General features: G+C 47.7%; 10 protein-coding genes across 10 annotated transcripts; 5 read left to right on the top strand and 5 right to left on the bottom strand.

The window, feature by feature from the left end:
* Positions 1–205: 205 nt before the first annotated feature.
* Positions 206–1,181, bottom strand: EURHEDRAFT_175159 (uncharacterized protein). Its single transcript, XM_040777863.1, has 5 exons — positions 1,054–1,181; positions 788–993; positions 621–723; positions 473–559; positions 206–418 (listed from the first exon to the last, which is right to left on the bottom strand). The coding sequence occupies exons 2-5, from the start codon at positions 810–812 to the stop codon at positions 238–240; spliced, it is 396 nt and encodes a 131-aa protein (XP_040636368.1). The 5' UTR covers positions 813–993; positions 1,054–1,181; the 3' UTR covers positions 206–237.
* Positions 1,182–1,331: 150 nt separating this feature from the next.
* On the top strand, positions 1,332–2,891 carry EURHEDRAFT_415038 (D-mandelate dehydrogenase-like dehydrogenase). Its single transcript, XM_040782584.1, has 5 exons — positions 1,332–1,519; positions 1,581–1,653; positions 1,705–2,329; positions 2,380–2,619; positions 2,670–2,891. Exons 2-5 carry the CDS (start codon positions 1,607–1,609, stop codon positions 2,766–2,768), a joined length of 1,011 nt encoding a protein of 336 aa, XP_040636367.1. The 5' UTR covers positions 1,332–1,519; positions 1,581–1,606; the 3' UTR covers positions 2,769–2,891.
* Positions 2,892–3,286: 395 nt separating this feature from the next.
* Positions 3,287–5,577, top strand: EURHEDRAFT_461968 (glutathione S-transferase family protein; the record flags this gene model as incomplete). The annotated part of the gene is made up of 7 exons (XM_040784768.1): positions 3,287–3,543; positions 3,608–4,178; positions 4,557–4,687; positions 4,754–4,931; positions 4,984–5,067; positions 5,117–5,462; positions 5,516–5,577. 7 exons carry the CDS (start codon positions 3,287–3,289, stop codon positions 5,575–5,577), a joined length of 1,629 nt encoding a protein of 542 aa, XP_040636366.1.
* Positions 5,578–5,725: 148 nt separating this feature from the next.
* Positions 5,726–6,726, bottom strand: EURHEDRAFT_532678 (uncharacterized protein; the record flags this gene model as incomplete). The annotated part of the gene is made up of 3 exons (XM_040787230.1): positions 5,726–6,395; positions 6,476–6,567; positions 6,664–6,726. The coding sequence occupies 3 exons, from the start codon at positions 6,724–6,726 to the stop codon at positions 5,726–5,728; spliced, it is 825 nt and encodes a 274-aa protein (XP_040636365.1).
* Positions 6,727–6,955: 229 nt separating this feature from the next.
* Positions 6,956–7,864, top strand: EURHEDRAFT_415031 (uncharacterized protein). Its single transcript, XM_040782583.1, has 3 exons — positions 6,956–7,031; positions 7,199–7,477; positions 7,575–7,864. Exons 1-3 carry the CDS (start codon positions 7,022–7,024, stop codon positions 7,625–7,627), a joined length of 342 nt encoding a protein of 113 aa, XP_040636364.1. The 5' UTR covers positions 6,956–7,021; the 3' UTR covers positions 7,628–7,864.
* Positions 7,865–8,130: 266 nt separating this feature from the next.
* On the top strand, positions 8,131–10,793 carry EURHEDRAFT_415029 (uncharacterized protein). The gene is made up of 3 exons (XM_040782582.1): positions 8,131–8,336; positions 8,540–8,901; positions 8,969–10,793. Exons 1-3 carry the CDS (start codon positions 8,290–8,292, stop codon positions 10,549–10,551), a joined length of 1,992 nt encoding a protein of 663 aa, XP_040636363.1. The 5' UTR covers positions 8,131–8,289; the 3' UTR covers positions 10,552–10,793.
* EURHEDRAFT_517317 (uncharacterized protein) lies at positions 10,788–12,069 on the bottom strand (the record flags this gene model as incomplete). Its single annotated transcript, XM_040786557.1, has 5 exons — positions 10,788–11,192; positions 11,259–11,396; positions 11,451–11,831; positions 11,885–12,027; positions 12,054–12,069. The coding sequence occupies 5 exons, from the start codon at positions 12,067–12,069 to the stop codon at positions 10,788–10,790; spliced, it is 1,083 nt and encodes a 360-aa protein (XP_040636362.1).
* EURHEDRAFT_415025 (HET-domain-containing protein) lies at positions 11,879–15,715 on the bottom strand. Its single transcript, XM_040782581.1, has 2 exons — positions 15,110–15,715; positions 11,879–15,052 (listed from the first exon to the last, which is right to left on the bottom strand). Exons 1-2 carry the CDS (start codon positions 15,483–15,485, stop codon positions 12,264–12,266), a joined length of 3,165 nt encoding a protein of 1,054 aa, XP_040636361.1. The 5' UTR covers positions 15,486–15,715; the 3' UTR covers positions 11,879–12,263.
* Positions 15,716–16,066: 351 nt separating this feature from the next.
* On the top strand, positions 16,067–17,696 carry EURHEDRAFT_379811 (bZIP transcription factor; the record flags this gene model as incomplete). The annotated part of the gene is made up of 3 exons (XM_040779214.1): positions 16,067–16,318; positions 16,378–17,542; positions 17,593–17,696. 3 exons carry the CDS (start codon positions 16,067–16,069, stop codon positions 17,694–17,696), a joined length of 1,521 nt encoding a protein of 506 aa, XP_040636360.1.
* Positions 17,697–17,763: 67 nt separating this feature from the next.
* Positions 17,764–18,751, bottom strand: EURHEDRAFT_461853 (ClpP/crotonase; the record flags this gene model as incomplete). The annotated part of the gene is made up of 2 exons (XM_040784753.1): positions 17,764–18,367; positions 18,429–18,751. 2 exons carry the CDS (start codon positions 18,749–18,751, stop codon positions 17,764–17,766), a joined length of 927 nt encoding a protein of 308 aa, XP_040636359.1.
* Positions 18,752–21,870: the final 3,119 nt, after the last annotated feature.

Here is a 21,870-nt window from a genome sequence, read left to right as displayed (position 1 = left end):
TAAATTCAAGGTCGTATTCAGCGGAGGTCTCGCTTCATACATCTTAGAATCTACCCCAGCTGAGTCTGAACGAGAAAGCTCACTGGCAGATTTACAAGTACAGTTGGCCTTCTCTCAGCTGCAAATATTACTATGAGAGAAGCACTTTCCGATCCTATAAAATTCCATCTAAAGCTATGTACTACTAGCAAACAACTCGATTCTCCTCAACCTCAAGCTCGATTGAGACTATTCGGATCATCGAAAGAGACCTGTATGTATATACATAGTACGTTTATAGTGCCATGAGGGCAAGTTTAAAGATGCACTATAGTAATCGCCATTGTCCTCTTTAATCACATTAATCTCCACCGTGATGCCATCTTCCGGCTTAATCCTCTTCAAGCCATTCAATGCGACATGAGGCGCTGCAGCTAGGCTGGTCTGTGTTAGTATTTGAACGATGAAACAGCGGCTGTACTGGTAGACATACATAGCAGATTGGATAGGTGATTCATTAATAACCCACTCGATTACCCTCGATACAAAAGCACCCGTTTCAGCAAACTTGTTCGCCACTCTGGTGGATGAATTGTCAGAAGTATATGGATATGGCTGAGAGCAGGACATGGCGACTGTACGTTTCTCCAATTATCAGTGTACTGAGAAGCGGTTTCATCATTGTTGTAGCGGATGGCCAGTTCCAATCACCGCATCCGCAAGGTACCAAAGATGCACAACAGACTGGTAGGTTGTCAGAGGCGTGCACAGTATGCATATATACATAGGTATGGAGGATCTCACTTGCATAGTATATTGAACGAGTGGAACATGTGGATCTGAGTTCAACGGAATTGCCACAGAAACGCTCATTGCCACAAATGTGTCTAACACTCTGGCTATTGATTTGATGTGGTATACAGCAGACGGTGGCAGGAGGGAGTATTACATACTCTGGATATCTTCGAGATAATGATAAAAGAATACTCCGTTTGCATAGCGGATGGTGAGTTTCTAGACGTGCAGTGGTTAATAGATATCAGTAGGCAGAGGGAATCCACATAACATGCATACGGCATCTTGTTGATTTGTATGGAGGATGTCCGGGGAATTGAATTGAGAGGCTGGAGAAGCATCTCTCCCTATATACCTTGAGAGCGTCTCACCTCAGTTAAGGATTTCACATAATACTATGAGATATTGGAATCTGTTATGCATTTGGCGCAGGTGCAAGTATAAACAGACAGCCCTGGGACAAGGGCAAACAATTGCCGCTTTGGGAAATACTGATGCCATCCGATGCGGGGAATGCCATGTGGGGCACATTTTCTAATCTCTTGTCATTCCTTCGCCTTTCGCTTCTTCATTCCCTTTCTTCATCTTTCATTCTGGTCGTATTCTCGGAGACTAACACTGATGTGCTTGTAATCGGTTTATCCCCAGCATTTTGTCACTATCGTTTTGAGTGGTCTCAACGCCCGGCTGGGACTCGTTCTCGGTCACAACTCTCCGTTTTCTATCGTCCGAGATAACAACCAGAGTAAGACCTGCATTTCTCCTCTATCAATCCCTTCATATCTTCTTGCTCACAATTTGAACAGACAACACACACCCAAAAAACTCTACAATGGCCGACTCCAGACCCAAGATACTCCTCCTTGGAAAGATTGTACAGTACGATTATCATTCATTGCCCACCGGAGTTGCTCCGACTGACATTCGCAGCGCGCATTCTACCTGGCAATCCCTAAGCGAACTTGGTGAATTGGTCGCACCCACCGCCACTAGCCGTGAGGAGTTTCTCAAGGAATGTCGCGATGGCAGGCTGGACGGAGTAGTTGCTGCGTACCGCACATTCGACTCCGTGGCTATCACAGGAATGATCGATGAGGAGGTGGTGAATGCACTCCCTAACTCTCTCAAGTACCTTGCGCATTGCGGCGCAGGATATGACCAAGTCGACGTTCACGCCTGCAGTGCCCGGAACCCGCCAATCCGGGTCTCCAACACTCCCACTGCTGTCGACGATGCTACAGCCGATGTGAACATGTTCCTGATTATTGGTGCACTGCGCAACTTCAACTATGGTATGGCCGCATTGCGTGAGGGTAAATGGCGTGGACAGCCGCAACCCATCCTCGGACATGACCCTCAAGGCAAGGTCCTGGGTATTCTAGGAATGGGTGGCATTGGGCGCAACTTGAAAAAGAAGGCAGAGGCGTTTGGGATGAAGGTTGTCTATCACAACCGTCGGCAGTTGAGTGAGGAATTGTCGGAAGGAGCACAATATGTGACTTTTGATAAACTACTGTCGATTAGTGACGTGATCAGCTTGAACTTGCCTTTGAATGTGAGTGCGCTCACTATCCCGCTTAATATGATTCAAATCTAACTGGTTAGAAAAACACTCACCATATCATCAGCAAATCTGAATTCGCCAAGATGAAGGACGGCGTTGTCATTGTCAACACGGCCAGAGGCGCCGTCATTGATGAAGCAGCTCTCGTCGAAGCTCTCGACAACGACAAGGTCTACTCTGCCGGTCTCGACGTCTTCGAGGAGGAGCCTAAGATCCATCCTGGTCTCGTTCGTAACCCCAGGGTACTTCTTGTTCCTCACATGGGTACCTGGACCGTAGAGGTGAGCTCCCTTTCTTCTGACCGATATGACAGAAGGCTGACGTGCTTCAGACTCAAACCGCTATGGAGGAGTGGGCTATTGGGAATGTGCGAGATGCACTCCAAACTGGAAAGTTGAAGAGCCCTGTTCCTGAGCAGGCTGACCTGTGAGATCGCTGGTGAAGTTTCTTACGCACATAGAACGGGGGTATACCCCTGCTCGGTACATAGACTCAGATCATTTGCAAAATGTGATAGACTTCTATACTACTCCATATTATATTATGAGTCCCTTCTATATCTTCGCTTCTTACTTCTACTGGTCTTTCTATCACTCACCGCCTTCCTTATTCGAACTCATATCCAACGCCGCTTCAAGGCCAACATCATCCGCAAAAGCAGCACCCGCTATCAATAAACGCCTTTCCCACACGATGGACGCCCCAAATAGTCAATTGCAACCTGTAACCCTTCCAGCCTTTGCAGATGATGTAACGTCTCTTGCAGCCCAGCAGGATCTGGGTGTAGGAGATCCCACGGACGCGACGCATACATTCCAACCTCTCCAGTCGGACATTGAGAATCTACAACACCAGCACCAGCAGCACCTCCAGAATGCAAATGCTACAGATACACCGATCTTCCTGCGCCCTCCGCGACCAGGAGAACCTGCTAATAATCTCCTGATAATGAGTATTCCGCATGATACTCCGACACAGCAATACCAACAGATTGAAGATAATGATACTGATAGCGGTCGATTGGACCATCTTAATTCCCAGCTGCGGCAGCAGAATGAATCCAACTTTACACTCACAGCCGACATGGCGATTAAGCAGTCAGATCGTCGGAAGGACATAAAATGCATTCTTGATCCGCCTGATCTGGATTCGTGGAGAGAGAAGCTGTTCAATGTAGACGAGACGATCACTCTGAGTGAGGAACAGTATGTTTCTTAGCACCCAATCAATAGACCAAGTCTGATTGCTTACGTTCAATTTGATGCGTAGATTCCTGACTTACTTCCCCCACATTGACAACGTCTACTCCCACCGTTCCACACAACGCTACAAGCGCAAACCCTTTGTTTCGCATTACTGGGACTGTCGACTAAAGGGCCGTCCATCGGGAACACCCAAATCCAACGATCCGAACAAGAAGAAACGGAAACGTACTGCTCGCCAGCGGGATCTCTGTGACGTCAAAATCAAAATCACAGAGTACTTCCCTGGCTTTGTCCCGGAATTAACACCAAGTGACCCAGATCCTTCGTTTCCATCGGAGTTGTTACCGGGTGTACATGCCTTGTTCGATCAGGGTGCGAATGGTGATGGCGATGATAGGGAGTCGCAGCCGTTTGGCATCCTCACGCCGAATCCTTTACCACTGGATGGTCATGCTGGTATTGCTGGGGAGCGGTTCTTTACGATTCAACGGGTGAACGGTAACGGTGCGAATGGGAAGCATGATGGTGTTGGAGGGGGACATCGACATACGCTGGAAGAGAGCGACCGGGTGAAGAAGAATAGTGTCCAGCGACGGGCTATGAATCAGGCGACGGAAAGGAAGAGGTCGAGTCCGGTACGTATTGCTCTTCTCTTTTTGCGTGTCAGTTATGTTGCCCCGGAAGTAGACTTCGACACTGCTTGTAGATTCGTACATTCCCGGTCAATTGCACGAACAGCACAAGCAAAAGCACAATTCATTATTCAATTGTTATCTCTGAATTGAAAGTTTATATGGTGTATCCAAGCGGAGTGGAACGCCTTGACGTCACTGCATGGCGCTTTTCTTTCTCCCCGCTTCCCTCCGATCTGACCATCGGACCACTATGTTCCTCAGACACATTTGCTTTTCCCTTTTTCACAGAACATTGTTGAACCTCCCTCGACGCGTCTCATTATTCCTCTACTACCGCGTGTATATCCACTGGCCCTAACCCATAAACCGAGGCGAAAGATCAAAACCATGCCTCCCCAACACCAGACGAGCCAAAAGACATACCATACCGAAGCCACTGGTACTGCTGCGTTGACGGCGCTCAATCACAAGAATGAATGCGATTTAAAGTTATTTGGTAGCTGCTTTTGGTGAGCCTCACATCTTAATCAATTGGCGAATCGCGGAACTTCTGCTAACAGCGAGGTCGACTGTAGTCCATTCGTGCAGCGGGTATGGATCGCATTGGAGTTGAAAGGCATCCCGTACCAATATATCGAGATCGATCCGTATAAGAAACCGCAGTCGTTACTCGAGGTGAATCCGCGGGGGTTGGTTCCTGCGTTGCGACACGGCGATTGGGGGTGTTATGAGAGTACGGTGTTGATGGAATATGTATGGCTTGCACCTGTAATCTCGAAGTGGATGCCCGTTTAACGCGATACAGCTCGAGGACTTGAATGCCGGCACCCCACTTATGCCGAAAGACGATGTGAAGCTGCGTGCTCAAAGCCGGTTGTGGGCGGACCATGTGAGTTTCCTCTTCACTCAGTTATTATGGAATAATTCTGACAGCCCAGATCAATCGCCATATCGTCCCCAATTTCTACCGCGTTCTTCAAGAACAAGACCAAGAGAAACAGATTGCGAACGCACAGGAATTGCGTGAAGGTTTCACCAAGCTGATCGATGCCGCTCATCCCCAAGGCCCATTTTTCTTGGGTTCCCGTATTTCGTTCGTGGACATCCAAGTCGCGCCTTGGATTCTCCGGCTTCGTCGCGCTCTCAAGCCATACCGCGGATGGCCAGATCCAGAGGAGGGAACTCGGTGGGCGACTTGGGTCAATGCCATTGAATCTAATGAACATGTTCGAGCGACAACTAGCACAGATGAGCTGTATTTGGACAGCTATGAGCGATATGCCCGTAAGTTGCCTGGCCGGCCTTATCAATGTCTGCGAGCTAACCCTTTTTTGTAGAAAATCGTCCAAATACTTCTCAGGTTGCGAATGCAATCAACTCTGGAAGAGGACTGCCTTGAGCTGCTCCCGGGGTAGCTTTGCCTATGATTCTCTAGGGGCGCGGGGTTTTCAGCGGTGTGGGCGAGGCTATATGTCGAGACGCATTCCCGGGACAATTGCCGGAAGTAGAATAAACCATTAGACCATGATGAACCTTTCCTGTGCATCTTAAGTTGTTTTTGCACCCCTGGGCTTAAAGCCACCTCGGCCATTGACATCTGGTCCTCGAGGATGACGATACGGCTGACGTGGGGATTGCTGTTGACCCCCGACCCGTTCGCCGGGAGATTGGTTGTCCTTTCTCTGCACATAGTTTGGGCTCGATCGAGGGGCGTTTCCTGGGTCATAGAGTTGCCGCGATTTTGACGACGTTGACGAAGAATCTCTTTTTTCCTTGTGATTTTCCTTATTGTTGTCTCTTCCTCCACCCCGGCTCTTGCCTTTCCCTCGGCCCTCATTTTGCCTGGTGGGCGGGGTCGCACTGCGAGGCGTAGAAGTACCGGATGTATTGGCAGACGGACTCCCAAACAGCCGCTCCCGGACTTCCTCATACTTGCGCTGCCTCTCCTCCAGGCTCCGCATTGCAATTGCTTGACGCTCTTCGGGAGTCGGCTCAGGTGCTTTGTTCTTCTCATCCTCCTCATCAGACTCTTCGACTTTATCATCCGCGACCAGGGCCAATCGGGCCATACCGGCTGTCGCTATACTGGGCGTGGCGGCACTCCGCGAGGCCGAGGCTTGGGGTTTGCGACTGAGAACGGTGACCGTAGGCTTGAATTCTTGTTTTAAGGGGACGTTGGATTGAGTTTCGAGGAAGTGGAGGGTCTGGGGTTGTTCTCTGCACTTGGGTTAGGACTGCGATAAACCAGATATAATGGATTAAGATGCACAAGGCATTGATTCCCAGAAGAGACGTACGCTTCAGCCCATAGTTGACGGTTAAATTCGGCCTGCTGCGCTCTGCGCTGTGCTTTGGTGACTTTGGACGAGACTTTCTTCTCCGTCGGGGTCTGCTCGTCGAAGGTCTATATCGGTTAGCACTTGTGCTTGCGATATAGAGAGATATGTATATTGAGAAATTGGTAAAGACAAAGGATAGGACCTACATCCGCCTGCTGTTCCCAATCCTCGTCCCAGACATTGTGACCGGCAGAAGTGCTTGCGCTCATGATGGCAAAGGCTGAAGATGCAAGAACAAGAACAAAACGAAAATGAATGAGTATCGCTGTAGAAATAGAAAAATAGAATAAATTTTTACCCAAAATTGAATCCTCTTCAGACTGACGACTGGGGGTTCTGTAGTGGTGATCAAGTTTTTATGGGGAGACTCTGTTTCAGTCGGGATTTGTGAGGTTACTAAGTGGTGGACCGGGACAAGCGCCGGAACGGAGGCAGTAACTGCGATAGCGACAGCAACAACTACTCTCTCTCTTCTATTCTATCCAGTTGTTGACACTACCGATAATGCCAACAGGTGAGTTCCTTGGTTGATTATGGCTTCATTCTGGATTCTATTATCGTCTACACGCGCGTTCTCAAGCAGCGTTCTCTTCCCCGCATCATCACCAGCCAGCCATCCACACCTTCAACCCGAACCCCTCACCAAAGACAATGACAAAACCAATACTAATACAAATCCAGACTACGACGGCGACTCCCAAATGGCCTCCTCCCCCGAATCCGGGACCCGCACTCCTACCATGACCAACCCCCCCGCCATCCACTCTTCAGAACTCTCGCCTCCGGGATCCCAGCATATGGAAAGAACAGCAGACCTCGGTGCATTTGAGAAGGGAGATAGTGCTGCTGCAGCACAGTGGAAACAGCAGAAGGTCAAGCCAGGGGAGTGGAAGAGTAAACGAGCGGAGGATGAGGCTCAGAGGGCGATGGAGTTTGTGGTGGATAGGGATTTTAGTTTGAGTGAGTTGCCCTTTTACATTTCTTCTTCTGTCTGGCTCTGCGTTGGGTGTTGAGACAGTTGAGAGTTTGTACTGGATGGAGGCTAATGCCGAACCAGAGGAATTTGGGGACCCGTTTGATGAGAGGGATATGGACGAGAAACTGCCATGAGATATTACAACTATTCTGATGGATACCCAGCGGTAGCTGACGAGGGATCACGGCAATGGGAGCATGGTGACGACGTTAGTATTTGGTGGTTATCACGGCTTATGAGATATGATATGATTTCAGCATGGCTCCCTTTCGGACTATTTCGTACAACAGTTCACCATCTGGATCTTCGTATAATTAGCCGACCTAAAAAGTCAGGCTTGGATATCAGAAGATTGGAAATATAATAGCAGTTCTGTTGATCGGCTGCATTCGTAGATTAGGCCAGGCATCGGTATAGAACGGCTCTGGCAATATACACCATATACGGAGCTGTCTTTTCTCAGCTGACACTTTCTTAGATGCCTCTTAGCTATTATCATGCAACACAATGACTTTCTTGTACACAAGTGGGCAATTCTGTAGGGCTGCGATGTACCACTAAAGTGGTTGGCACAGCAACGGCGGGCCCAAAAGATACAAGACCAACAACTCCGGATCTCCAACTCCAACGTCAACGTCCTTCATTCACTCACGACTCTATCTTTTACCAGTTGCGTTATTCCGCATTATCAGTTCTGTTTTTTATGGTATAATATTCTTCATCTACACTTTCATAGTGTGCACTTTCTCGCAACATACCCCATCTCAGTCGTGACATTTCTCGCGGCGTAAACAACATGTGCGATAACGCCGGACCATCTGCTTTGCTACACCCGCAAATATGGTTGGTTTACCTTATTTAAAATTTGTTCTATGCCTTGGAGCACCATTCCTCATTGACCATGGTCTATTTCTGTTCTGGGGGGCAACAGACCCAAGAGGAGCTGGACTTTGCTTCTGCTTACCCCTATCATCCCATCCTCTTAGACCCAGAACCACGTCCTACAGAGAAGAAAGACCGTTTACAGCTGACACCTCGCGATCCAGCTCAATCCAAAAAGAATCCAAAACCGAAGACCGCTTCCGCTTCACTCCCGTCAAATGCGCCAACAGCCTCCCTCGCCTCTGGGACCGCAAACCCTCCACCTCCTTCCTGAGCCAACAATCTCGCCCGCGCAAAGTCTGGAAGCGCTTCCGCACGTCTTTCAATAGCATGAAGTCGCTTCAGCAGATTATTGCGGATAGGGCTCTCGAGGAGACTGAATTGGATACGGAGATCAATGCATCGAGGGGTGCAGGCTTGCTGAGGGGTGTGAAGCGGAGGTGCTTGGACATTGAGATTGGGGAGAAGGAAGAAAGGGGACGATCATTTTTGGAGACCAGATGGGAGGGTGAGGTTCGGAGGAGACGTGAGTTACTTTCTATTTTTACTCGTTTGTTATTTTTCTGCTGTGACATGCAGTACTGACTTTTCAGGCAAACTGCCTACGCCATACACCCCTCCAATGGTGGATGAATCGCAGCCCGAAAGTGACTGCGAGACTGGGCAGGAATATTCCACGTCAGAAATCGAAGCGGACTTGACGCAGGATTCCATCGAGACGGACGAATCCGTGGACATTGAACCAAATTCTCCGATTACTTTTGATCAGAATACAACCTATCCTGAAATGCTACATGGCACGTCGAGTTGTCAAGAAGCTGAAAGCGAAGAAATTGACATTGACGTGCAACCCCGCGATGATCAGTCAACCCTGAACATCGCCAGCAAAGAAGTTAGCGATAAAGTCAGCGAAACTACGATGGACAATCAGCCTAAGCCAGAAAAAGAGACTGCGCCCGCCCAGGAAATCACAAGCGCCCAACAAGAATCGACTCTTGTACGGTCGGCACTCCGAAGCTCGCTGGATGGGGAGGATGCTGAATTGCTCAACAACTTCCTATCAAAGGCAAGAGCGAAACGTGCTGCCAAAGTAGCGATGGCCGAAGAGAACGTCGAGGAAGAGAAAGTTACCAAGGAGGAAGAGGTCCCCGACATGCCAACGCCGCGATCCCGTCGGGCTTTGGAAGAACTCGACACCAATTCCCCAAGCCCATCCCCGCAGAAAGTCCGCCTGCCGTCGCCCAAAAAGCCTGAGAACCCCCCCGCAAGCCCAATTCGCAAGGAGATTGTCTATAACGATAAGGAACACACCGGCGATGAGAAACAGCAATCGAGTCCGGTCACCCGTCGGAGTACGAGAGTTCGTGTGCCACCGCGAACAACTACCTCTGCCATTCGCAACACTCTGTCGCTCCGTCGTGCTAAGGGAAACGAGTTCGTCTTTCTTCAGCGGTCAGAGGCCCAGGAACTTGCTCTAGTGACACGCAAAAACACGCGACAAAACAAGGGAAGCGCGGTGTTTCCGAAATATGTACTCCAGGATCTGGCTCAAAAGTCATCAAAAAAAGGGTCCCCCAACCCTACGCCCAGTGCCAATAAGAAAGGAAATCGGGTGTGTTGGAACAACGCACATTTGGTGGAATTTGAAGACGGCGAAGAGCCACAACCTGCTCCTACCGAGCACGAATCCAGTCATGAGCCTTCCAATGTCGATAGCGTACAGCCGACCAAGAAGAGTAACGAGAAGCGCAAGATGACTGGCAGTAGCGGTGGTCGTACTCGATCGCAGCGTGCGCAGAAGGATAATGAAACCACACCTTTTACAAGAACTGTGGCTCCACCAAAGACTACCACAACACCACCTGCAGGACGTGTACGAAAACTGGGAGGCAGCTCTGCCACACCTACGAAGCCCAAATCTGCGCCGTCGCCAGCTTCATCATCCAATATAACCACTGACACACCCGCCGGGAAGCGCAAGAAGTTGACTCCCAGATCGCTCAGCTCCGCCATGACATCGCCAACCAAGAATACAGGCACCATTACCACGACACCTGCCAGTAAAGTACCGAAGCCGACTAGTGGGACATCGACATCCGCAACGAAGAGCAAGAATATCTTCAAGGTGAATGCTGGGTCAACGCCGATGCCTAAGCGGGTCCGGGCTCGGGCTTAGTCGCACGGTTTAACGTCTGTTTTGTTTATCGCCTTGTACATATTGAAGTTATTATTGTGTTTAATCGTTGTACATAGGTGGTTTTGTGTTTTGTACATATTTGATGGGAACAAGAGTATTTATGTCTGAGTACTGTTATATGCTAGGAATTTGTCTGAGTGCAGCTGTTGCTTGTTTCAATTGACTTCCTATTGATCTTGATAAGTCTATCCAGACAAGACGTCGACTGAATCTGTTCACGCATGAAACGGACACCCACCCGCAAAATTCATTCCCCTCAGCCCCTCCAAAATAACCTCCATCTCCTCGTGCCCCCTCTTCTGCGCAGCAGGCCCGATCGCCTTCAAATCATACCCAGCCTCTCTATACGCACCATCCTGTGTAGGAACAGCACCATCACCGAAAAACCGCACAAATATAGCTTTCAAACCCCACCTGTTCTTGAAAGATGGTTCGATGTACCACGGCTGCGCGATCCAGAGGTTGGTCGTGTACAAATCGGTGGTAGGATTTGATGTTCCATTTACGACACGAACAGCTTTGGATTCAGGTCGAGGGAGGGCGAAATAGCGGAGGATGAATTTGCAGAGGTTATTATTGTTTTTATCAAGGTGGTCATGATGATTCCGGGATCGGCGAAGCTGAGCTTTGTCAGTATGTAGAATCAATATGAAACCAAAGGGAATAAGTGCTCACCCCATGCTCACGCGAACATGCTCATACACCTTACTCGCAATCACTCTCTCAACAGCCGGCTTTATAAAGCCCGGCAAATTCCACAGCGCCAACTCCATAAATCTCCGTCTAATCTTCCTCGTCGACTTTGCCGGCTTCGCAACCTCCTTCTCATAACCCAACGTTCACTCGCAAAGCTACCTCGCAAAATGCCCCCCATCAACCCATCCTGTCTTACACGACTCGAGGAATCTGAAATCAATCTCCATCGCATAAACCAACGCTTTATGAAACACCCCGATGGCACACTTCTCTATCTCGCTTAATACCCACCATTTATTCTCGTCCACGGACCGGAAGATATCGACTACCGCGGAGCCGAGGGTATGTAGCATATCCTCGCCTAGTATCTTGCCTGCTTTGCGGAAACGGGAATGCAGGTAGTTCATGCGTGATATGGCGAGAAGGTGCTCATTAGATCCCGGTTGTCGGTCGTGGACTTCGTTGGGGAGGACTTCTGTATCTGCGGCGCTTTTGGGGGCGTTGCGTTCGTTGAGTTGGCCGGTTGCTTGGAATAGTTTTGTCATTGTTAGGATTAAGCCGGTCTATCGATTTTGTTAACATTGCACTGTAGAGTAGGGTGGTGAAGAGTAGTAACCTTATGAAGAGAAATCTTCATAGCATTGTGGAGACTATACGGGAACTCGAGTTCTCGCAATTCACGAACAATCTGGTGCGCTTCTTTGACTGTCGTGCTCGATAGAGGACGCTTGGTGGATTGGAATTTGGATTGCCGTGCATCTTTGGTAGCGGTAGTAGCGGACTACTGTGATGAGTGGACATTTTGTTGACCGAGATAATGTAATCTTGTACTTAATTACCGAGGCGTAGTTGGGGGTCCAGTTGAAGATTATTACGATGATTGAATTTGTCTTGTCTCATTGTTGAAGTGCTGGGATCGTTCATCATGATACCAACTTCGCCATGTGAAATACATTTCACGTTTATCACTGCTTAATATTCCCAACAGCATCCTGTCAACGAATCTCAAACACAAAATGCCCATACCAAATCACATCTTCATCATCTTCAATATAACCAACATAATAATGACCTGCAATGGCATCCTTCGGTGCCAGCTTCTGCACCCTCCTCTTAAATCGCGACTGGGTTTTCGTCCGATCAGAACCAGCTGAATTATTGTTGTAGAAGCCCATCATTTCACGCTCCAATTCACCAGCGTCAATATCGACATCAAACTCCTCTTCTGGCTTGGGAAGTTTTGGAAAGAGTGAGTTCCACCGCGAAATTTCCCTCTCTGTACTGCTAATTATCTCTTCTGGTGTCATGGCCCGCTCATTATTTGGAGCTGCCTCGAGTTCGGTGGCGACTTCACTCGCCTCATCTAGGAAGGTGTATTGCGTGTCATTTGAGGTGTGATGACTTGTAGAATTGTCGCCAGCTTCCTGCTGTGGACTGTGTTCGGCTGCGCCAGAAGTGGGAATTATTACGAAATCGTCGTCTTCTGCGCTAGCCTCAGTCTCGTCCTCACCATCGTCTTCGTACTCATGGTCAACGCATTCAGCTGCGTACAGTTGCGGCGTTATGTTACTCAAGTTGCAGAAACTGCTAAGGCGTGCTGTGCCGATTCGACGAAACACGCCCTTCTCTTCTGTCGATTCCAGGAGCAGGGAATTAGGAGTTGAGTTTGAAAGTTCATCGTCACAACATGTGAATAGGACGGGCACTAGAAAGGTTTCTCCGCAGGGAGCTTCTGATGTAGATCCAGTCCAGGATTGAACGAGTGCATCATCGCGTGTAGTACCCTCTGGCCAAGCGCTGAGATCGAGCGCGATGGGAAGCAGGCGACCCCGGATGAGAAGGCGGCCATCTTTTACCTGGCCGAAGGGCATCTCATCATTTTCAGATACGCCTTCGATGTCAATAGAGAGAATCTTGATTAGATCCATGGCGCCGTTTTTTTCAAGTGCGAGGTCTAATTTTATTCCGTTATCCGTTATACCACCCGGGTATGATGTCCACGACCAAGATGGCGCGGCAGGCTCTTCAGCTGGCATCGCCTTCGAATGTGGGGTCCAAAGCAACTGCCGCGGAAGCTGGATTTCCCAGAGTCCAGCAACATAGCGAAAACTCGTTCTGGTGGACAATATTTTCGCCAGTCCGGCAACAGCTATCAAACGGTCGTCTTGTCTTGGATATGCAACGCTGTGGTTGACCGCGATGTCGGACCAGTATTTGATGAGAGGGTGCGTTGTCTCAAAGGAACTTTCTCCATAGCACATATGCTTCGCTTGTCTTAGGAGATCTGGATTTTGTGAGAGAGCCTTCCTCCGGAAAGTGGATTTTCCACAACTGTGCATTGCTCTGAGTGAAGTCCAGATGTAATCGAGTCCCAGCTCCCTTGACTTTGGCTCATGGTGTAAATCCACAGAGTATGGGTCCTCTGGCTCTGACCAATTCACCAAACCTGGTCGATTATCGCTCTTTTCGTTCGCATGAGCCTTCGAGGTGGTGCATTCCCAAATCAACTGTCGGTCCGTAAAATGCACCACTCGTGGTGCTAACAGGGACTCTTGGAAGACCCATTCCTTGGTGTTGGATTTCGCCTCTAATGTCTGTCTTGATTGTTTGGTGTGGCAATCTGTGCCAACATCGTAGAAGGTCTCCACAAACTTTGTCGGACGTAGTTGCCCTGATGACCAGCTAACACAGCTGGCCAAGTCGATGCTATCCTGTCTCCATTCCCCATTTACCTTCCGGAGTTCAGCTCGTAAGATGTTTCCTTCGAGGGACATATTTCTTGCAGTAAAAGCGAAGTCTATGCCGTCGGTGCTAAAAGCACCATTCCTGTTTGCAAGACATTCGTTAAGGTCGACTTCTTGAGGCTCCGAGATGAAAAGGGTTGAGTTTCCGACAAGTCTGAAACTTGATCGATCAGATAGTCCTTCTAAAAGCTCTCTCACGTCTATGCATCTGCATCTCCACTCCCCTGATATGGCTTTTAGTTCGGCACAGAGGGTATTTTCTACCAATTCGACGTTTCGCGCACTCCAAGAAAAGTTTTTATCTTTGAGATCAAAGTTTCCGTCTCTGTTACCAAGACGGGTATTGAGATCAATCTCTAGCTCGAGAGCTTGCGACGGTGTAGTTTCTGCTACAAGCACCGAGGCACCTTTCAACCTGAAAGGTGGGAAATCATCCTGCGGGTCAATGCCATTACCTCGGATTGAGATTCGTAGAGGTGCTGCCAAGACAGAATTTCTTGTCGTAAAGAGTTCACCATTCGGATTTAACGAGGTATCCGGGGAGATGTTCAGATACGAACCCTGATAAACTTCACCCATCACTTCAGCCTGATCTAGCCAGTCCTTCGGAGAATCCTGAATGATGCACAGAGACTCAGTCCACAAATATCGAATCCCTAGTTTCTGAGTCAGGCGAATTGCATCCTGAAAAGTTCGAGGCAAATCCATGACGGCAATGTGCTGTAAGCACTCGTCGTACGTTTCTGTGGTCAGAGACGGGATCTCGGAAGTGATGCCTCCCCAGCAATGACTGAGCGTCACATATTTAGCATCGGGCTCGAGGCTGTCTGAGAGACAAAGCTTCACTTCGGATGCGTCGGGCGCGTCGCCTAGGTCCAGGATCCGGGCGAACTGGTGATTCAAACGTGTTTCTCCCTCTGTGCTGCATAGGGAATGGTTCTTGTTGCAATTCTCAATCCAGGAAGTAATGGTATTGAATGATGCTGAAGTTGGTCCATTCCCTGTTCCTATGGCTGGTTCCCCTATCAAAGGAGCCTGTTCTGAAAGTACTAATCAGATAGGTGGTCAACAGTTGGAGTGAGCTGTTCTTGAATTACCAGGAGAGATGACTAGATACTCCATGCAATGCTCCCGCAGCTCTTTGCCTGCTCTCTGTGCAAGACAAACAGCCAAACATGAAACAACTTTCCGATTGTTAGACTCATAAGCAAGACGATATCGCATAGAAAATGTTTCCGGGTCAATGTCTGAGCTTAATTGGAAATTGGTCAAAATCTGACTCTCTCCCTTGGACGACAGGGTATGAAGAATTCGATGGCAGACACCGCATTTGTCTTTCAGTCCAGTCTTGAGAGATGCAAAGTTGGGATGCAAGACATGTAGGTCGTCATCGCTGAGCTGCTGGCGGGGATGGAACGGCGAGATGGAAACCTTGGGATCTTGAAAGACAGCAGTACAGCGATCACAGAGCATATTTCTCAAATATTCAGAGATTGGTATCAAAATTGTTTGTAATGATAGATGATGCCTCCCAGAAGGGAGAAATAGCGGCGTTTATGCCGGCCTCTGGAAGTGGGATAGCCACGTTAAAACGCGCCTCGCTTCCGCCTCACTGGATGATTGACGAACAACAACCATGATGTGTTGTAGTCCGCTTTATTCCCATCCACTAGAATGCTTGTACTGCATCTTGGATGCGTGAAACCCTTTTCTGTCGTTGATAAGAGGTCGTTAAGTTACACGTGACTGTGCCCAAAAAGGTAATGTGTGCCTTATGCCACTTTACCCAATCTGGTTAGATTACCATCACCTGATATGGTTTTCTGGAATTCTCGAATATGACAGTTCTGGGCCACAGAAAGAGAAAGCATTTGTGGAGTAGAAAAGTGGCAAACAGACAGATTATTCTGTTGACCCCAATGTCCTGGTGTTGACCGGGAAGATTCAACAACTCGCGGGCCGAGGTCTGATTATATTATCGCTGGCAAACGATCAAACGGTTTCCTATATGATTTTATCGACCTTTCAAACGGCAAAGACCCTATAGAGCGATCATGGCCACCAAAAATAGTCATAATCTCGTCAAGATCCTGTCCGCACGGTCCTATCTCCCGGTCGAAGAGCAATCACCGGCAACCCAAGACTCGGCAAATTCTTCGACGACACCTACAGTTGAAATCAATACTAGTCCAAAGCCGTCAAGTTCATTACCAATGGAATCTACTAGAATCACTCGCCAACGGCGATCATCCAGAAATGTGGGGAGACCGAGGGTGGACGCACAGGGCACAGCAGTACTGTCAGAGGTATGTACGGCGTAGTGGTATATTGGAAGTCAAAAATGGAAATATCTGACATCAAGCAGAGTCGTCGGAAACAAATTCGGCAAGCTCAGAAGACATACCGGCTCAAAAAGGAAGCTGTCTTGCAGAATACTCAGACACGAGTAGCGGAGCTAGAGCAGAAGATAGATGGGATATCCGAAGCCTTTTCCGATCTCTACGATGTCGCGCTTGAATCTGACCTGAAGAACATTCATCCTGTGCTTTTTGATCATTTCGACAGAGTCCAACGTCTCTTGACTACGGATGCAGGACGATTTCCTACAAGTTCACTACAAGCACCCTCAGGTACCGATAGTCGGGCAGCAGGTAGCGCACAAAAATGCGCCACATCAGCATCAGAGAGTGGTAGTAGCAGCCGTGAAATAGGCACTTCTCAGCAAGAAGTTTTCGGGTATTGTCCATTGCCATCCGTATCGATGGAGGCCACTCCGGAGAGCGTTCGGCTGTCCCCTGATGACTACCACGAAGAAAGCCAAACCGATGGCAATAACAGTGCCTGGCAATCTTTCGGGAGTTTTATCCATACTTGCTGCTTCCAGGAAGCCAAGTTTTCACGGCGTCTCCAACGCTATTGCTTGGAGTATGCATTCCGCTTGTTCAGCGATTCGCGCTCTCATCCGAATCGCATATACCAGGTCTTCCGCTTGGTCCCGTGCATCCAGAACAAAGCCAAGATGTACCCTTATTTTAAGAGACTGGTCATGGCTGGCTCTAAGGAGTCTTTGGAGATCCAAGCTCTTCCTTTCTACTGCATTGGTGGCGCAGGGACGCATTATCCTATATTGGATGATATGGGAAGTCCAATCTATCCTCCTAAAATGAGACTCCCGAAGAGGCTACTTGGAGTCTTGCCAGTGGTAAGAAGTGCCTCCGATATTGGACTAAATTGGGATACGGGTCGGTTACTTGAGGTCTGTGGGTTTGGCGGTCTGTGGTTTGATTGTCGAGATGTGGAAGGCTATCTCAGTTCTCGCGGAGTTCATCTCGACGAGTCATCTCTATTTCCGCGAGTCGAGAGTCTTCTTGAAAGAGACTCTCAGTCGAGTATGGCCAATTTCTCGCCTTCAAAAGACTCAAACACAGACAGTGGAGGCCAGTCGGAGCAGAATTATTCAGCAGACAAGACATCATCTCCATCTGAACCGCTACATCAATATGTTCTTGACGTCGAACGTTTCTTCCTTTGTGAGTATTCAATTTCCGAATTTTGCGACAATAGCTGCTGACAGTATTAGATCTCCTCCAAGGAATGGTCATCTTAGGACGCGTACCGGGCTTTAGACAAAGTGATGTTGCAGCTGCTTTCAGGGTTTCTTTACGAATACAGGCTGCGCCCTGATAATGAGGAACTTCATTCCTGCCTAGAAATATTTACAAATTGTGAATATAACAAAACATACCACAGGCTAAAGCTTCGCCTTGCCTCCCTCCATGTGGCTTGCATCCCACCACGGCCAACCATGCGGCGCATCACAAGCCATACTCCCCTTGAACTCCGGCTCCCTCTTCTGAACAAAGCTCTTAATACCTTCCTGGCTATCTTTCGACATGAGCATCCCCAGGAAGATCTTCGAATCCAACAAATGAGCCTCTTCCACGCTCGACGGACTCCTGTACATCATATCGCGCATAACCGCCGTACTCACGGTGGATGTGTATTTCGCGATATCTGCAGCAATATGAAGAGCTCTCTCGACAGCCTTCTCCGGCGAGGGCAATACCTCAGAAAACAACTGATTTAACAGCGGATCAGAGGCTTCATAGGTCTCACCGGTGGTTACCAAATGCAACGCACGCGAAAGCCCCACGAGTCTGGGCAGGAAATATGAACTGCACGCCTCCATCACCAGTCCGCGTCGCGAGAAGATGAAACTGATCTTCGCATCGGCACTGGCAACACGGACTGTCGCCGGGAGAGTCATTGTGGTACCGAACCCAGCCGTGGGTCCATTAATCGCCATGATAATGGGCTTGTGGCAGTTATGCATTGCCAGCGCGACGCGACCTCCTCTACAAAGCATTGGTGCGTTAGCTTTATAAAACAACACGCACGATAGTCAATTAACTATACCCATCCCGATACTGGTCCGTCATCTTCGAAGGGTTCTCCTTCAACTTTTGCAGCATCCCACCAAACCCAATCTCGAGGTCTGCTCCCACACAGAATCCCTTTCCAGCTCCAGTAACCACGACAGCTTTAATCCGATCATCCGCTTTGAAGTATTCATACGCGGTGACCAACTCCTCGATCATCTGCTCAGTAACGGCATTGAGTCTCTGCGGTCGGTTGAGGGTGAGGAGGACGACGCTGGTCGGTATCGGGGATGTTGGCGGGACATGGGAAATTGCGATTTCCTGGAATGGAAGGGCGTGGTAGCTTTCTGGGAGTGCCATTCTTAAAAATAATATGAGTATATTTCTGTTGTAGGTTGTTTATACGATGAATTATGCAGAGTGTACCTTGTAAAGCTGAGGCGTGACTTCTTTTAAATGTAAGCTTCCAAGAAGCATATGACAATCCCTGGATTTTCCGGATAATGTAATCAATGATGTGCTAGGTAGTCGGAGTAGCTATTCTCCATCCTCATGTATTCTGATATTATAATCCAATGATTTTAATTGTTAAGGAAATTACGAATGCGCAATGTAAAGTGTGGTCGAAAAACGCTAAGGGGCTATGAAGTACTTGTTAGTATGGTCAGACATTAGAACCGTACGATAAAAGAGCGGACCATAAACTTGACAAAAACGAGTCCGCAGGTAATAAAGATAGCAAAGATTTTAAATAGTCCTTGATATAGAAAACCCTGATCTGTCGAGCTGGTTAGCCAAGCAACGATTTCCCCAATATCTTGCATGACGACTTCACCATAACGAAGAGTCCCTTTACATTGATTAATGTATTAATCCTAGTTCCGTAATGGCAATATCAGCTATTCAAGGATACGACTGAGACATATTCCTTCTCGATAGTATACGCTTGGCCGTCGATAAGATCGATTCTGTTGTCATTAACGATACCTGCATTGCTCTCTGATTCCGCAATATCTAATTACTCATTGAACTGGTCTGTCTGGTAGTCTTCCGTCATTCACGACCGTACTTTGTAATTTCAAATCCTATAGCCTGAAGACATGCAAAGGCGCTCACATCTGCTTCGACCGACAGCCACTGACCTTGTATTTTGAGGGGACCGTTGTCTTTGAGTATTTGCAGCATATTTGATATAGTATAGATAATAGACAGCTTCTGTGACTGTTTACTTTGGAAGGTTTTCGAATAGTCATGGAACCCAGTAGGTCTAGGGTTTTTCGTTAAAGACCTTCGGCGCGTTATGATTCATTTTCGATACTGTTTTTCAGTACAGAATACTGATAAGAAGCGCGAACACCCGAAGATATTAAAACTGTTACTGACATGCGCTTGATATATGTTGTGAGATTTATTTTAACTAGCTGATGTCTGTCTAGAGGTTGTATTGAGTCGATCAATTTACGAGGCCAAAAAGAAAGTGCAAGAAACAGTGACATTTGCCCTAATTCACTCTAACTAACGTCAACCGAATATCATGACCATGTGACTGCCAACCCCTGAAAGCAGTGAGGATATTCGAACTGTTACAGTACTATCAATCTAGAAGAAACCCTTATCATTTTTCTGGTATATATATGATCAGGAGGACGCTTGAACGCAGTTTCATGAATGCATAGCTGCGCAGTAATTTCGAAAATACCTAGGGTTTTAGTACAGAATTGAAATACATATTTTAGGAAGAAGACGGCGTGAAACGACGGAATAGTTCGTCTGATTCGACGATACAGTGGCTTATGACAGGAATCAGATCCATGTTTGTGTATGCCGCGGTAAGCCTAATATGTTTGACAGCTTGTGACAGGCATTCACATTCCACTTTAGTTAGTCCATTTAGAATATATTTTATTGCTATTGATCACCACCTCCAATCATGATTACTTCCGCTATAACGATCAAAAGTAAGCTTATCAGCAGCAAAATATCACTATCTATGATGAATCTCCTACCAAAATCAGCACTCGGCGACATCCATCCGCGCCAAACACGTGAAACTAAGGTCCTCCCACAAACACACATGTATTCTGCATAACAACATGCATTCGTTATCTAATATGATAGGCGACTTACCCGACATGAAAGCACCCACCCGACCAACCACATCAATCTTCAATGACCATCACCCAATTAATTCCAAAAAACGCATGTAACCCGAAGGTCCAAGCACCTATTACAAGTACGTACATACATCCAAGGATAGTGATGATCATAGGTCCGTGGAGTAAGCCGAAAGTGAACTACTGCACGTATGTCGGAAGAACCCCGTCGGGGAGATGGAGCCGTTGAGGGATATACGGGGCTGTATGGACGGAGGCTGCGCTGTGTGCACTATTGTGTTGGACTTTATGCATGTACAGAGTACTTGTCAAACTTGTGTGTATGTACGGGTTTATTCTGTATGTATGTATTCTGTGCCTAAGCCTAGGGGATGTACCCTGTACGACCGTATGTACAGTCTAGCGTACTTGAGATTGACAAGGATAATCTGGGGAAATGGAAACGTGCGTTCATCTTATCAACTCCGTACGGAGTACGCTCCATACTCCCGTACTCTACATTACAAACCATTTAGAGTATGGAGTATATGTGTTCAAAGAGAATATCCCTCAATACTAGTTTAACAATGAGCTTGAAATACATGAAATACTGAATACATCTGTAATGGATATGAAGTAGATTTGATTCCGTAGTCGAACCATGTCTGTACATGTAAAATGCCGCATCGGTCCGCATTCAATGCATTCTACCTAAGTCGTAGAAAATCGGCATATTATAGTCTGATTTAGTTATGATTACCGTTGTCCGTTGAACATCGCAATTGACTTTGTCGGCATTTTCCATTGAATTCTACTCTATATAGTGTTCCGCAGAATAAACCCCCCCCCAAAAAAAAAAGCGCATAAAATATATTACATCCTTCATACAACTCTGCACAATCAACACAAGCGACATATTTATGCCAGCATTAATACCCGCTAACGCTCTCATACATTACCCCTTTCGGCCGCTCGGTGTTTAGCTTTAGGGCTTTCCCGGGTGAATTCCGGTTTCTCCCGATTAGTTTCGTCTCGCTTCCTATTTCGGACTAGTGCGGGGCTCTAGTTGTATTACGTCATTGAATCGTGTTAGCCAATGAGGAGGCTATTATTATTGGCACTTGTAATCTAATGGGAGAGATCGGTTGTACAGGACAGGTACCGTGTTACTTGTAAGATGGACATACGAGTACATGTACAATAAGGTACAAGGAGGACTGTCCTCCGATGTATTGGCCGGATTTGACACATCCAAAACAGTACTCTGTAGTTTTTCTACATAGTATGAGTGATGTAGATTTACAAATGAACATGAAGAGCCTCCTGGGTAGTATTTATGCTCGAATCAATCGAGACTATTCATAAGTACGTACATCGTGATATCAT

This window comes from Aspergillus ruber (genome assembly GCF_000600275.1).
Source record: "Aspergillus ruber CBS 135680 unplaced genomic scaffold scaffold00025, whole genome shotgun sequence".
NCBI lineage: Eukaryota > Fungi > Ascomycota > Eurotiomycetes > Eurotiales > Aspergillaceae > Aspergillus > Aspergillus ruber.
Note: the sequence above shows the minus strand (reverse complement) of the source record. Positions and strands in the feature narration are given on the sequence as shown.

Bases quoted from the DNA above. Each gene is read 5' to 3' on its own strand.
- EURHEDRAFT_175159 (XM_040777863.1), bottom strand. From the start codon at position 812: ATGTTCCACTCGTTCAATATACTAT. The intron at 724-787 runs GCAAGTGAGATC...ACAACCTACCAG, and splicing joins CCACTCGTTCAATATACTAT to TCTGTTGTGCATCTTTGGTA. The intron at 419-472 runs GTATGTCTACCA...AACACAGACCAG, and splicing joins TCACCTATCCAATCTGCTAT to CCTAGCTGCAGCGCCTCATG.
- EURHEDRAFT_415025 (XM_040782581.1), bottom strand. From the start codon at position 15,485: ATGCTCTGTGATCGCTGTACTGCTGTCTTTCAAGATCCCAAGGTTTCC. The intron at 15,053-15,109 runs GTAATTCAAGAA...TAGTACTTTCAG, and splicing joins GTATCTAGTCATCTCTCCTG to AACAGGCTCCTTTGATAGGG.
- EURHEDRAFT_415029 (XM_040782582.1), top strand. From the start codon at position 8,290: ATGTGCGATAACGCCGGACCATCTGCTTTGCTACACCCGCAAATATG. The intron at 8,337-8,539 runs GTTGGTTTACCT...CTCGCGATCCAG, and splicing joins TTGCTACACCCGCAAATATG to CTCAATCCAAAAAGAATCCA. The intron at 8,902-8,968 runs GTGAGTTACTTT...CTGACTTTTCAG, and splicing joins GGGTGAGGTTCGGAGGAGAC to GCAAACTGCCTACGCCATAC.
- EURHEDRAFT_415031 (XM_040782583.1), top strand. The intron at 7,478-7,574 runs GTGAGTTGCCCT...ATGCCGAACCAG, and splicing joins GGATAGGGATTTTAGTTTGA to AGGAATTTGGGGACCCGTTT.
- EURHEDRAFT_415038 (XM_040782584.1), top strand. From the start codon at position 1,607: ATGGCCGACTCCAGACCCAAGATACTCCTCCTTGGAAAGATTGTACA. The intron at 1,654-1,704 runs GTACGATTATCA...TGACATTCGCAG, and splicing joins CTCCTTGGAAAGATTGTACA to CGCGCATTCTACCTGGCAAT. The intron at 2,620-2,669 runs GTGAGCTCCCTT...GACGTGCTTCAG, and splicing joins TGGGTACCTGGACCGTAGAG to ACTCAAACCGCTATGGAGGA.